At 46.5% G+C, this 12,672-nt stretch overlaps 1 protein-coding gene across 2 annotated transcripts in view; it reads left to right on the top strand.

Annotated features, from left to right (window-relative positions):
- Nucleotides 1-12,672, top strand: part of CREB3L2 (cAMP responsive element binding protein 3 like 2) — a 113,230-nt gene that overhangs the window by 56,854 nt on the left and 43,704 nt on the right. The window contains exon 2 of one of the 2 annotated variants that reach the window (XM_059171957.1): nucleotides 7,263-7,539. In XM_059171957.1, the coding sequence (XP_059027940.1) occupies nucleotides 7,263-7,539 (277 nt within the window). The remainder of the gene's footprint in view (nucleotides 1-7,262; nucleotides 7,540-12,672) is intronic. The other variant, XM_059171958.1, reaches the window with a different exon arrangement.

Below are 12,672 nucleotides of genomic sequence, written 5' to 3'. Positions count from 1 at the left end.
CTGGAGATCCATGGAGTCCTCCTCTCCTGACCTTGGACAGGCTGGAGGGGGCGGGGAGCCACCAGGAATCTGCATCTGTGGGCCAGTTTCTGTAGGAAGCTTTCATTTGAGTTTCAAAAGGGTACAGAGATCAGAAGAGGGGAGAAACCACTGAAATCAAATCCAAAGTCCAGTTGTTCACGATTCCCCGCCCCATAAGCACACACAGACACACACACACACACACACACACACACACACACTCACACTCAGTTTCCAGACAAGGAAACTGAATCCAGAAGAGAGGGTGTGATGACCAGAGAAGCCCAGGCAGGGACTGGTTGCTTGTGTTAGCTTGAACCCAGAAGATGCCGTCCAGCCCACCTCGGGAGGGCACCACGGCTTTGAACATGCTCTCTGAGCTCCTTGCTGCAGAGGGGCCCAGGATATCCATTTCAGGTAACCGTATGGCATCTCAGGATCATGATCTCTTTATAAGATGATCCTCATTCACCCTCTAAATAGGGGCCGGTAGAGTCCCTTGCTCAGGGTAGCCACTCACTGTATCGGTTGGAAGGAGCAAAACTTTGTGGCGAGCAGAAGTACAAGGATGACAGCTCTATGCAACCAGTTGTTTGAGCTCAAGAATGATGAATCCGTTGTGTTCCTCCTCCTCCCTTTTTCTCATCCCCATGACCTCAGTTCTTGGGGCAATTGTCAGCGGCGGCAGGCCGCCTAGATTGTACACCACTCTTGTGTGCTCCTTTGACAGCTGGTTAATGACCTACAAACACAATGTCAGTGCTTCAGAATTTTTTTTTTTAATAAAGTAAATGATGTATGTCCGGTTAAGCATTTCTCTTAATTGATCTGATCTGTACTCATGGATATATGTTTTAAGCATTTGATAGCGCTTCTTTCTTGATTATAGGGAGGCCTAGGTTTCGATGGAGATTTGTTCACAGTTTGGCTGGGATATTGTAGAATGATAATAAATTGAGACAAGAGATAGTTGGGGAGCGCATGTGATCAGTGCTCTGTACCGGGCTCAGAGGGAGCTGGCTGAAAATGTTCACTTCTTGATTATGGAGTTTATAAGGCCCAAGGGTAAAAGGTTTAAGTAACTTGGCAATGAAAGGGACACCAAAGAAGAGTAAAAATATGTCTGATTAAGAGATACATATTCCCAAGGGTTGAAGCTGGTCAGGGAAATAAGAGGCCTATTGCAAGCTATGTCTGTCTAGGATAACTTGTAAAAGAAATAGATTCTTCTTCTCCTTCTTCTTCTTCTTTTTTTTTTTTTTTTAGGTAGTTTCCTAATGGATAGGAAAATGAAAGGATATTCTAGAAAGAACACTGTGAAAAGACAGTGTGCAAGTACAGATGCCAACATGTAATTGTTTTCATCTTTATAGTTTTCTTTCTTTTTCCCTAAAGAACTTTTTAAAAAATTGATTGTTATGCCAGCGAAGTGTTGGGGGTATCACATGCATTATTTAACTCAATCCTCACAACGGGAAGCTGCTACTGTTGTTCTGTTTACATTACAGGAGAAACAGACTGAAATTTAGGGATCTGAGCTCCTCTTGCACTGAGGCCCATATAGCTAGGAGCCAGGATCCAAACTCAGAGCAGTCTGGTTCTGGAGCTGTATCACCCAAGGTCATAAGGGCACGAGTAGCATTGGAGTAAAAGTATCAGGCTTTAGAATCAAGGGAGGCAAGACTTTACAGGACAGCTGAGGCCGGACTGGAGGATATTAAATGTTGGGTATTAGACCAGGAGAAGATGAGACCTTGACATAGGTTCTTCCCCCCCACACACAAGATTTTATTTATTTATTTTATAGAGAGAGACACAGTGAGAGAGGGATCACAAGCAGGGGTAGTGGGAGAGGAAGAATCAGGCTTCCTGCCAAGCGGGGAGCCTGATGCAGAGCTCGATCTCAGGACCCTGGGATCATGACCTGAGCCGAAGGCAAATGCTTAATGACTGAGCCACTTGGGTGCCCCATTGACTCAGGTTCTTAAAGCAGGTTGCCAAGGGCCTTCTTCACTGAGGTGGGCAAGGAACACTCCTCTCGTGAGGCAGGGGTTCAGCCCCGTCAGGCGGTTTCTTCCAACCCAGAGATTCAGTGATGGGACTGGGAACCCTTGGGCAGAACCGTGCACCGAGGGCAAGGGCCTGTCCATTATCATTACTGCTGGCGTCCCATAGAAGTGATGTTGGAGCCTCCCCGTCTAGAAACTCCCCCGCATGTTTCTGTACTGAGTGCGGAAGACTCTGTTTGTGGTGGACGAGTGGATGGGCTGTCTGTGAAATCTACATGAGTGTTTTGAAATTCCAGCCCCTGCGACAGGTCGGCTTTGGAGACAGACTTCAGTGAGGCCCTGTTCCGTAGTGGAAACTACGTGCGTGGACTTCGAAACCTGTGACCCCAACCCTGGGCAATGCACCTGACTTCCCCGAACCCCCATTTTCTCACTGGTGAATGGACATGTGTCTGCCTGATAGGAGAGCTCCTCGCTCACTTTCTGGGACTCTAATAGGTGAAGCGCTTCTCCCCCAGACGGCCTGGCACCTGGTCCCATCCAGGTCCTCATCGCTGATCGGTGGCAGCTTCCTGGTGTTATACCCGATGGAACTTCTCCTTGTATTTGGATCGTGAAGCTCCAGCACCTCTTTCTGGAAGAAATACTGGGGGCAAGTTTGGTCAGTTTGAAATAAGAGGACCTCAGTTCAAGGCCTCGCTCAAACAGTAGGCGACTGAGGTCTTGTGGGCACTCATTGAGGGGAGAGCTATGAAAATACCTTGTAAATCCAGACAGCTTGACCAGAGTCTTAGGCAGAATGGTAAATGCTATTATGCCATGCAAATAAACATTTCATAACCCTCAGATTCACATGCGCGGTCCTTTGCTCAAGTGTTTGCAGGATCCAGGAAGGCTCCCTGTTTGGGGAGGTTCACTTCGCTCCAAGACCATATGCCCCCTCTCACCAGCTGCCAGGAATGATGGGCCGGTTCTGGCCTCATTCTTGTTCCAGCAGGGGGATGGTGACCTGTCTGCTGAGCCCCTGAGCCCCCAGCTGCCAGGGAGGTCCAGCAGGAACTGATCAGCTGGGCTGAGTCACAGAACCCGGCTGGGACAAGTTGGGACAATATCTTTTCAATCACAGATATTCCCCTGGGACCTACTCAGTGCTCATCACCTTGCCAAGTTCCTAGGTGCAGGTGGCAGTCAGGTTTGGCTGGTCCTTCTCCCAACGAGGTTCTTTTCCCAGAGGGGAGGTTAGCATATTGCCTTCAGGAACGACTGCAAGTTCTTCAGGACTGTCTATCATTTAGGGCTACATTGTTCGGCAACGTAGTAATTACTACAAAACCCAAAGTAGAGGGAGTTCAGGGACGGTTAGCAGCGTTTGAGAAGGTTTATTATTGGTTATCCGGGGGATGTTCACGAAAACATTCATTACTGCTGCTCAGGAGAAGGAAAACGGTGTCCGCTGAGTAGCCCAACCTGGCAGCTTCCGTGGGAAAGCAGGGCAGTCAAAGAGAGCCTTGGCTCAGGGTAGAACAGGATTCCAGAGGTGTAGTAGGGTCAGCATAGCTGGCCAGAGTGGACATTGTCGCTCAGGGGAGCGAATTGTGGCTGGGAATTACAGGGACTATGAGTTTGGCTCTTGAGTTTGCATTTTAACGTTGTGTTACTTATTTCTCTTTCTGCTCCCTGAATGTTGGCCTCAGAAAGAACTCTGTCAGATACTTGCAGAATATTCACCATCAGGCAACCACGAAATTTGTCTTTTGGGACATGCTGAGGGAGTTGGACCCTGACTTCGAGTGATCTTACAGTCTGGAAACCTGGCTCTTAACCTTAGCCTTGCAGATGTTCTGCTCCTTGCTCAGCAGAGCATGTCTGTGGACTAGCAGCATTAACGGGGAGCTGGTTAGACATGCAGACCCCCAGGTCCACTGGACTTGCGAGTCACCATCTGTGTCTTAAGGGGATTCATGGGAACATCAGAGTATGAGAAGCACTGGCCTAAATGGCAAGCCCAGGAAAGTTATGGCCTTTCTGTTGTCTTCCTTTTTATTTCGTATCCCCAGTACCTAGTTCAGGTTTAACACATGGTGGCTCAATAAGCCATGAGTCTTCCTCTGACTTGCGTATAGCTCAGGCTCTAGGGACATTGTAAGTTTCTAGGGAACTAATTGTAAAGTGGGGTGTATGGGGGTGGGGGTGGTGAGTAGGGTTGGGGTCACCCTTCGGAGGTTGAAAAATTGAAGTGAACATTAGAATCACAGGTGGTGGGGGTGGTTTTCATACGGATGATTTTGAACAACTCAAAACCTCCGAAGGTGGGTCAGAGGATTTGTAATTTTTTTTTAAAATTTCCCATTATTTCCAATAATGTTTATTATAGTATCACATATAATAATGAGATATTTAGATATCTCTCAAGAAGAAACCGATTAAGGGGTGTCTGGGTGGCTCAGTCAGTTAAGCATCTGCCTTCAGCTCAGGTCATGATCCGAGGATCCTGGGATCGAGTCCTGAGTTGCCAGGTGTGGTCCTTGCTCAGTTGGGAGCCTGCTTCTCCCTCTGCCTGCTGCTCCTTCTGCTTGTACTCTCTCTCTCTGTGTCGAATAAAGAAATAAAATCTTTTATTTTAGATTTTATTTCTTTATTTGACAGAGAGAGACACACTGAGAGAGGGAACAAAGCAGGCGGAGTGGGAGAGGAAGAAGCAGGCTTCCCCCAGAGCAGGGAGCCTCATGTAGGGCTCGATCCCAGGACCCTGGAATCATGACCTGAGCCGAAGGCAGATGCTTAAGGACTGCGCCACTCAGGCACCCCAATAAATGATATCTTTAAAAAAAGAAGAAATAGGTAAATACAATGGAATACAAATTAGAAGTTCAGATGAATGAAATAGAGCTGCGTGTATAAACATGAATGAATCTAAAAAATGTTTTTGGAGGGAATAAAGGTGCAGAAGGATGTGTGAGGGAAGGTACTATTTATTTAAAGTTTAAAGTGTTCTTATGTATGTAGTGGAAATACGCATATGTCGGAGGAATGTAAAGACCTGAGTGGGGATGATAACCAAGTTCAGGGTGTTGGTTAACTTTGGGAGGGTGGAAGGGAAATGGGTGGAAGCTTTAATAGTCCCTTCATGTTTTATTTCTTTAAAAAAGAAAGAGTTAAAAAAAAAAAGTTGCAGCAGGAAACATGGAAAAATAAGATTTTCCCCAAAGGAATGGATACGTACTTATTCGTGGTACTGTTTTCTATAATTTTTCTGAATGTCTTAAATATTTCATTATAAATTGACTAAAACAAAGTCTCCTGGTGATTTTGATGCAGGCACTTGACTTTTGGGAATTCTTGCCTGAGATGCTTCTAGGGGCTTTTCAGTTCTAAATGTGTTTGTGTGCAGAGCATTCATCCCCAAGTGCCTCTCTTATTCTTGTAGATGGCTGGTATCTGTCAGGCTGTGCTCAAGCCCGTGGCTTTCCTGTATTCTGTCCCAGTGAGATGCAGCCACTTATGTTGGTGATGTTGGCAAAACTCGACTCTGAGGACCTCGCCTACAAGGGCCTCTTCTGTTATTGTCTCCTTCTCTCCTTTATTAAAGGAGAAGTTGTATCCTAGAACTACCATAATCTTAGAGCTCTAACCTCCTTCCTTCCCATCCCGAAGGTGTGTTCATTTTCAGAGCACCTTCCCTGACCTTCAGTCGTAGGGCTTAGTATGCCTGTGGATCTCAAGAGCTTTCTTTGCCTACCCTGGGCATCACCTTTTGCGATCAGTTCTCCAGTTGTTTTATCTGCTTTTGTAACTTCCTTTCTATACCAGAAGTGTCCCTAAAATTTAATCAATAAAGATGACACTATTAGTCTGTGACTCAGGAAGCTTAAGAAAGATGAAATGGTTCTAGCAGCTGGTGCCAAAGGGGACTTTCGTATTTAATTTAATTTTGTTGTTATTATTTTGTATTAATTATTTTTATTAACATATAATGTATTATTTGCCCCAGGGGTACAGGTCTGTGAATCGTGAGGCTTACACACTTCACAGCACTCACCATATCACATTGTTGTTATTATTTTTAATGTAGTCGGTAGTGGTAGTTCTAAACCAAGGATGAATCCCTCCTCCATTTCCCCAGCCCAGGGACATTTGGCAATCTAGAGACATTTCCAGTTTCCAAAACTAGGGAAGTGCTACTAGCATTGAGTAGGCGCTAAACATCCTATAAAACACAGGAACCCCACCACCACCACCACCACATAACAAAGAATTATCTGGTCCAAAATGTCCATAGTGCTGAGATTGAAAAAACCCTGTTCTGCATACCCTCATACCATGAACATCCCCCTATCCGTGAGGGAGAGTGGTTGGGGCTGTACCTATGGGACTGTGGAACAGGGGATCCAGGGGTCCCTGTGAATGTGTGTGTAGACCATTCCTGTATCATGTTCACTGCATGGTGTGGGCTAGAGACTCAGTGGTGTTGGGCTCAGTGGAGACTCAGTGGAGATGGAGGATGAGAAGAGATTAAGGAAAAACTGCAGAGGAACAGAGTCTCGGTGGTGGGGAGAGCAGAGGGAAGCGGCCTCTGATGCCTTTGAACTTGGCACCTTGCTATAAATAGTACCCTCATGCTGTAGACATACAGGATAGTGTGTTTAAAAATATTCCCAATGAAAATGTGGTAGATAGTTCCAGTGATGGCTTCTAGTGATCTGCACTGACCTTCACCCACACTTGTCTGCCGTGATTTTGCCGTTCCTCTCGTCAGGAGGTGGGAGTCCATTTTTCCAGCCCATGCCTCTGGGCTGGCCTTGTCACTTGCCTTGACCAAAAGAATGTGGAGGGAGTGTTGATGTGCGACTTCTGAGGCCAGTCAGCTTTGGTTTTCCTCCCTGTTAGCGCCTTTCTGGAATCCTGGGAAGAATGTCAGCCTGCCACAGTCTCTGAAGGAAGGATCCAGGCATTTGGCTGGCCCGGCCCCACGTAGCTCCCAGCCAACCTTCCAGCTCAAGGAGCTCACATGAGATGAGCTTGTGTGCCTAGCCAGTTCGCAGGGTCGTGCGGAATAATAAATTGTAGTTACTCGAAGCCTCTAAACTTTGGGGTCGTTTGCTCCCTAGCCACAGGTGACTGGACGTTGTATGTCAGTGACTTCATCAGAAGCAGCAGATGACGGATCTGCCCGAGGATGTTGGGTAACTCTCAGGTCATGGTTAAGACTTCTTCCTCTTTTGTGTCTCGTAGCACTTCTCAGAACTCCTGGATGAGTTTTCCCAGAACGTGCTGGGTCAGCTCCTGAATGACCCTTTCCTCTCAGAGAAGAGCGTGTCGATGGAGGTGGAGCCGAGCCCAACATCCCCCGCGCCTCTCATCCAGGCGGAGCACAGCTACTCCTTGTGTGAGGAGCCTCGGGCCCAGTCACCGTTCACCCACGTTACCTCGGGCGACAGCGTCAATGACGGTAAATCCAGAGCAAGAGCTGCACCGGGGACCATGGCTCTGAGCTCCTCGGGGGTGCGGAGTGAGTGTTACACTCTCGTCGGCCCCCACTTTAGCCCCATACGTGCTCCACGTAAAGCCTGGGGCTGGGGCTGTGGGGAAATGCAAAAGGGGGGCGGGCACATTTCTCTACCCCTGGCCGGGTGGTCTGGGAACTTGCTGTCACTGAGTGGCTTTCTTTGACCCTGTAGATGGGGCAGCAGGGCATCCTTTTGCAAATCAGGTGGGCTTCTCTGGTTGATAATTCCAGGAAGCCCGTGGTTTTAAGAGGTCATGTCATTTTTTTTTTTTTTCCATGTCATTTTTCAGAAGAATTTTTCTGACCGCTCGTCTCCTCAGATCCTTCTTGGGCACCCTGTCAACCCACATTCAGTCCGGTCCCTTGACCACATGCATATGAGATTTTGGTGAGCGTTCCCAGGGCACTGAGCCTTCTAGGTGACACTTTCTTGCCCATCGCCAGTGCTATCTGTATGATATTTGTTCAAGATCGAGTTTTCTTGGCTTTAGAGTGTTGAGCTGTTTGCCCATTTGTCTGGAAAGTGACTGTCTTCCATGGCTGAACTCCTTTATCACATATGATCAGTGCCTTAAAGTGTAGCCATTCATTCACCTAGTGGTTCTTGAGTTCACGGGTGAGACAATGAAGGAAATAGAAAGAAAAAAAAAAATGTACACCTTGCCCTCCTAGAACCTATCCTCTCGGGAACATGAGAAATGTATACAACCAACAATAAAATTGTTGAACGTATGCTAAGGGTGGGGTGAAGGTGATGTATTCTGCAGCCAGACCTCACTTTAAGATCTATGTCAGGGACTAGTTAGAGGCAGGCTACTTCATGTGGTCAAACCCTACGTTTCTTGTGCATAAAAGTAGGACAAGTCAGCGTCGACTCCATGTCTTGTTGCGAAGATTAAACATGAAACTCTGCACCAGCGCCTAACCCGCGACCTAACTCATAGTAAGATATTGTTCTTAGCTGCTGTTGCAATCCTATTATTCCAAACCAGGAGCTGTAAGAGGCCGGCAGGACCTTAGGTGATCAGGAAATTTTGGGGGGAGGATTTCTCAACTACCCAGGCCATGTGCTCCAATGACGTATGATAGTGGGTTCCTACCCGTTGAATTTACGGGGGATTATTTTCTTTTTGTTCGTTTATTCTTCATATGTCTGTTAGACTCTGCGAATGTGCTTGAGATTATAATCTTTAAGAGCGCAGGGACAAACTACAAATCTAATGCAGCTGGTTTCTGGGACTAATGAGTGGAAATATTTCTCTGGTAGTTAGGGTACTCATAAAGTCAGGACTCCAAGGAATTAGATGGGATGAAGGTATGAAACGATTCATGAAGAATATTCACTTCTGTTCAGATTCATTCCCTATTACACAATCTCAAACAGTCCTCCATTGTTCTGCAGAATGAAGCCAACCTTTGAATGTGGCTTTTGAGGTCCTTTGTGGGCTGGGCTCATCCTCCCTCCCTCCCCCACGTTGTCCCATAGCTCCCCGTCTGTGTGGCTCTGGCAGTGACTTCTCCACGCCACGCCGGACACGGCCTTCCCTACTCGGAGTTTCCATTGCCTTCTCTCGCCCTCTCATCAGCCCCACTAGTCACATTCCCACTGATCCCTCAAGACTCAACCCAGTGTCCTCCGGACTCTCCCCCCGGACGTTGTCAGCCTTTATGTTTTCATAGCGCCTTTTTTGTTTATTTCATTTTTTCCATTTTTGTAGAGACTGTCACACTTGCCCTTATATTTCAGCCATTATTTATATTTCTGTTCTCTATTTGGAGTGGGCTGTGAGCAGGTGTGATTATGTGTTCCTGGTACTTGCTTGGCACTCGGAAGGTATCCGATGAGCAGTTACTTCATTGAGTTAATTGTGCAGTCAGTTGTTAAGGGAGAAGGTGCGGAAGAGGAAGTGCATTCCTCATCTCTGGTGATGGCGTCAGGGAAGACACCTGCTCTCTTCTTCCAGGCATTGCTAGGTCTCTAATGATGCCGGTACACTGGGCTGGGTGCATTTGATCCGGTGGTATTTCTTGGCTTCTAGCAGCTATCTTGTGTAGAAGCAAACATTGGAAGAAAAAGTAGATATTTTATAAATGCTTTATGATTCACTCTTCAGATTCACGTCATAGCGATCTGTCGAGTAACTACTTTGTACTTCACCTGCCAGGGACTGTCCTAAGCATTGAGGGTAAAAGAGCAAACACAGTGAACAAAGATCTCTGCCCTAGTAGAGTTTATGCTCTAGGAGATAAGGGTGGAGTAGAAAATGAGAAAAGGAACAAAGTAAAATATATGGTTTATTAGATGGTGATGAGTAATATACAGAAAAATAAACCGGGAGGAGGGGTAGGGCATTGCTAGAGGAGGTGGGCAGGTGTCTTAGTCCGTTTAGTAAGCTTTAACAAAAATCCCAAAAGACTAGATAGCTTATAAACAACAGAAATTGCTTCCTTACAGTTCTAGAGGCTGGACGTCCCAGATTAGGGTGCCAGCAGGTTTGGGTGAGAGCCCTCTCCGGTCGCAGACTTCCTGGGCTTTCCTCGCATGGTGAAAGAGACAAGGGAGCTCACTAGGGTCTCTTTAATAAGGGCACGGTTTCTATTTGTGTGGGCTCCATCATGACTTAAGCACTCTCAAAAGGCCCTCCACCTGATACCATCACATGGGACATTAGGGTTTCAACAGAAGCATCCGCGGGGAGCACGAACATTCACACCATAACAGGGGAGGGGGAACTGAAATCTTAAATAGGCGAGACAGAGCCTTCTTGGAAGGTAAGGTCCGAGCAAAGATCAGCAGGAGATGAGAGAAAGAACTAGACATGTCAGGAAGAGGCTTCTAGGCAGAGGACACAGCAAGAACAGAGGGCAGAGGCCGTGTGACTTGAGTCCTAACCACAAAGCCACACTTATAGTGAGACCATTAGTGTCTGTGGGGTTGTCAGCCCCTGGGTGGCCTGGCTGTTCTAGAATATGCAAGCTAGAGAAGGCCTCGATGATCAAGGCAGACTGACTTTCCCCTCAGTTTTGAGGATGTTTGTTGAATACCTGCTGTGTGTCAAACACCGACCTACAGACTTAAAGGACACAGCAGTGAAGTTTAGATCCCATCGCTAAGTAACTCAGGGTCTAGTGAAAATGCGACCTACCCCATGTGCTTTACCAGACAGAATATAAGCAACGTCCCAAGGGGAAATGAAACTGGAGGAGTTCAGGACAGAGGGAGCACGTGTGCAAGGAAGGTCATAGGAAAGGTGGCTTGAATGAGGCAGAGCTTCCGGGGCCTGGATGCGTAGAGGAGCGTTGAAACAGTGGGAGTGACTGGAGGGAAGCAGAGGGAGGCCTGAGGGCTAGGACATTGATTCTTCTGAAGCAAGATCTCTAGCGAAATGACTGCAAATACGCAGGTTTCCTTCTCTTCTATGATGAAACGATTTCTTTCTTTGTGTTTTAATTGTGATTGATAGAAATGCAACGTAGGGGAACTCCATGCCGCCTATGCCAATAGTGTTGGGGAAAAAGAATCAGGGAATCTTTTCCAGGAAGCCTTTCTTATCATTAGGCCAAAGCACACACCTTTCAGTGCCCTCACCTCCTGCCTTGTTCTATTTATAGATCCTGAGCTGCAATAGACCTGTGCTAGTAATTTGCTGAGAACAGTTAATAGTGAGTCAAATATATTTTGCAAAGGGTTTCTGACCCACCGTTCATGTTCAAATATTGTTATTTCTCTGAGTTAGAGCCCCCTTTCTCAGCCAGCAAAAGCCCTTGTATCAGTAGGGAATAGTGAACAAGGAGAGTAACTATTTGGACCGCGAAATCACAGTTAAACACCGTACATGAGTAGACGGGGAACTTGCCCGGGAAAGCTTTGTCTAGGTCTTAGCTTCCTGTATTTTCCTGAGTTTTATGTGAAGGGGCGAATGTTTGGGAACAGCATTGTTTTATTCATTTGAACCCCAGTTTGCATCTGCCTCGAGGGAGGAGCAATCCCAAGGACCCCCCAACACCTTGTACCACGTGTTCTTCTCCCTGTTGGAGAAGGGCGGTAGCTGTTTAAGGCAGTGAATCACGAGGCAGCCTTTAAAAAATTGCTGTTCACATTAAATTTAATACCCTTTTTCTCTTGCATTGGGAAAACAGCATAAGCAGAACGAGGAGTCCTTGTTTCTAGCGACGGATAGTGAGGCCGTCATTTCATTATACCTGGGAAAGCCAGTGATTCAGAGCTCCTTCTTCAGTTTTCCTGAGATGAACTGGAATTCTTCTATAGCTGCCTCTAAACCTAAAAGAAAGTGATACACAATCTGAGTACCCTGTCCTGGTTCATTGGGATTTTTCTCCCTCTTTCTCCCCATTACCGTCTCTTCTTCGGTCTCCCACTTCTTCCTTCTTCTCTGTCCTTCCTCGTTTTCTCCATGCTTATTCTCTCTTCTCCCCCGTCCCTCCCTCCTTGAACCCCAGGCCAGTTCCATGGGGCATATGTAGTGAGTGCTGTTCTTCTTGTTAACTTACCATGGACCCAGATGGACTGTAGATCCCTAAAATTGTATACAACATTTGGGGCTCTATCTACTTTTGTCAGTTTTTCTTCTGAGAGCATTTATACCTTTTTTTTAGATCCTCAAAAGAGTCTGTGACACACACACACACCACCACCCCCGCCTGCCAAGAGGTTGAGAAACACTGATCTAAGATTACATAGGAATCATCTATCCTCAGGACCGAATTTGACGATAGACTTCTCTGAAACGCTAGAGCTAAAGAACTTCATGTGGGCTTGCCAACCGCAACTGCCAGCCCTTTAGAATGTGGGCTTGGCCTTCAAAACCACCAGAAAGACATCCTGCATTGAGCTCATTCATTTCTCCCCATGATTAAGGCTGTTAACCACATGCCAGGCAGGGTTTTGTGTTCTACAAAAACAGAGAGAGAAGAAGAGAGAGAGAGAAGGTTAAACATCCAAGTAAAATGTCTGTGGATATTTTTATACTCTGATTGAAAGGGGAAAAAAAAAAGCTTATATTTGAATGACCAAGTCTTGTGCCTTACCATGTGGAAGGCATTGTCATGAGTTATGCTATTTTAGTCGTCTTCCTTTGTAATTAAGTCGGGATGCTAGGTGCTCATTTACTTTGT

This window comes from Mustela lutreola, chromosome 4, assembly GCF_030435805.1.
Source record: "Mustela lutreola isolate mMusLut2 chromosome 4, mMusLut2.pri, whole genome shotgun sequence".
Classification (NCBI taxonomy): Eukaryota; Metazoa; Chordata; class Mammalia; order Carnivora; family Mustelidae; genus Mustela; species Mustela lutreola.
This window is presented reverse-complemented; position numbering and strand designations above follow the sequence as displayed.